Raw genomic sequence first — 2,500 nt, 5'->3', positions numbered from 1 at the left:
AGAACAGAGCGGCTGAATTCTTTGTTTGGATTAGGTGGTGAACGGTGCTGGTTTGACCACCGGCTAGAAGGTTGTTTCAACCAATCAGATTGCTTCCTCGAAACGACCTGTGATAGAATGTCCAGCAACTACAGACTAAAGACAATACATGTATAACTACAGACTAAAGACAATACATGTATAGTTTAAACTACAGACTAAAGACAATACATGTATAGTTTCAACTACAGACTTAAGGACAATACATGTATAGTTTAAACTACAGACTAAAGACAATACATGTATAGTTTAAACTACAGACTAAAGACAATACATGTATAGTTTAAACTACAGACTAAAGACAATACATGTATAGTTTAAACTACAGACTAAAGACAATACATGTATAGTTTAAACTACAGACTAAAGACAATACATGTATAGTTTAAACTACAGACTAAAGACAATACATGTATAGTTTCAACTACAGACTAAAGACAATACATGTATAGTTTAAACTACAGACTAAAGACAATACATGTATAACTACAGACTAAAGACAATACATGTATAGTTTAAACTACAGACTAAAGACAATACATGTATAACTACAGACTAAAGACAATACATGTATAGTTTAAACTACAGACTAAAGACAATACATGTATAACTACAGACTAAAGACAATACATGTATAGTTTAAACTACAGACTAAAGACAATACATGTATAGTTTAAACTACAGACTAAAGACAATACATGTATAACTACAGACTAAAGACAATACATGTATAGTTTAAACTACAGACTAAAGACAATACATGTATAGTTTAAACTACAGACTAAAGACAATACATGTATAGTTTAAACTACAGACTAAAGACAATACATGTATAGTTTAAACTACAGACTAAAGACAATACATGTATAGTTTAAACTACAGACTAAAGACAATACATGTATAGTTTAAACTACAGACTAAAGACAATACATGTATAGTTTAAACTACAGACTAAAGACAATACATGTATAGTTTAAACTACAGACTAAAGACAATACATGTATAGTTTAAACTACAGACTAAAGACAATACATGTATAACTACAGACTAAAGACAATACATGTATAGTTTAAACTACAGACTAAAGTTTCAGGGAAATACATGAGAATCGTGATCTCAATTATTGTGGAGGAATTAGAGCACATTAGAGCATGACACACTTGTATATATATATATATATATATACACATACGAGACACAGAGACTTACTTTGGTAACATCTTCAACTGGTTCTCCCTCAGCTCCAGGATCTGTAGTTTAGTCAGCCTGCACAGAGAGAGAGGACACACAGTGGGACTACATTAACCAGCCTGCACAGGGAGAGAGAGGACACACAGTGGGACTACATTAACCAGCCTGCACAGGGAGAGAGAGAGAGGACACACAGTGGGACTACATTAACCAGCCTGCACAGGGAGAGAGAGAGAGGACACACAGTGGGACTACATTAACCAGCCTGCACAGAGAGAGAGAGAGGACACACAGTGAGGACTACATTAACCAGCCTGCACAGGGAGAGAGAGAGAGGACACACAGTGGGACTACATTAACCAGCCTGCACAGAGAGAGAGAGAGAGGACACACAGTGGGACTACATTAACCAGCCTGCACAGGGAGAGAGAGAGGACACACAGTGGGACTACATTAACCAGCCTGCACAGGGAGAGAGAGAGAGGACACACAGTGGGACTACATTAACCAGCCTGCACAGAGAGAGAGAGAGAGGACACACAGTGAGGACTACATTAACCAGCCTGCACAGGGAGAGAGAGAGAGGACACACAGTGAGACTACATTAACCAGCCTGCACAGGGAGAGAGAGGACACACAGTGGGACTACATTAACCAGCCTGCACAGGGAGAGAGAGGACACACAGTGGGACTACATTAACCAGCCTGCACAGGGAGAGAGAGAGAGGACACACAGTGGGACTACATTAACCAGCCTGCACAGAGAGAGAGAGAGAGGACACACAGTGAGGACTACATTAACCAGCCTGCACAGGGAGAGAGAGGACACACAGTGGGACTACATTAACCAGCCTGCACAGGGAGAGAGAGAGAGGACACACAGTGGGACTACATTAACCAGCCTGCACAGAGAGAGAGAGAGAGGACACACAGTGGGACTACATTAACCAGCCTGCACAGGGAGAGAGAGGACACACAGTGGGACTACATTAACCAGCCTGCACAGGGAGAGAGAGGACACACAGTGGGACTACATTAACCAGCCTGCACAGGGAGAGAGAGAGAGGACACACAGTGGGACTACATTAACCAGCCTGCACAGAGAGAGAGAGAGAGGACACACAGTGAGGACTACATTAACCAGCCTGCACAGGGAGAGAGAGAGAGGACACACAGTGGGACTACATTAACCAGCCTGCACAGAGAGAGAGAGAGAGGACACACAGTGAGGACTACATTAACCAGCCTGCACAGGGAGAGAGAGAGAGGA

At 41.4% G+C, this 2,500-nt stretch overlaps 1 protein-coding gene across 1 annotated transcript in view; it reads right to left on the bottom strand.

Moving 5' to 3' along the window:
• The window catches only part of erbin (erbb2 interacting protein), a gene marked incomplete at its 5' end in the record, with an annotated part of 73,758 nt that overhangs the window by 63,092 nt on the left and 8,166 nt on the right, over positions 1-2,500 (bottom strand). Inside the window, 1 exon segment of the mRNA XM_083794458.1 lies at positions 1,249-1,305. Coding sequence (XP_083650584.1) covers positions 1,249-1,305 — 57 coding nt within the window.

The sequence above is a fragment of the Protomyctophum parallelum genome (genome assembly GCF_964188405.1).
Source record: "Protomyctophum parallelum genome assembly, chromosome: 21".
NCBI lineage: Eukaryota > Metazoa > Chordata > Actinopteri > Myctophiformes > Myctophidae > Protomyctophum > Protomyctophum parallelum.
This window is presented reverse-complemented; position numbering and strand designations above follow the sequence as displayed.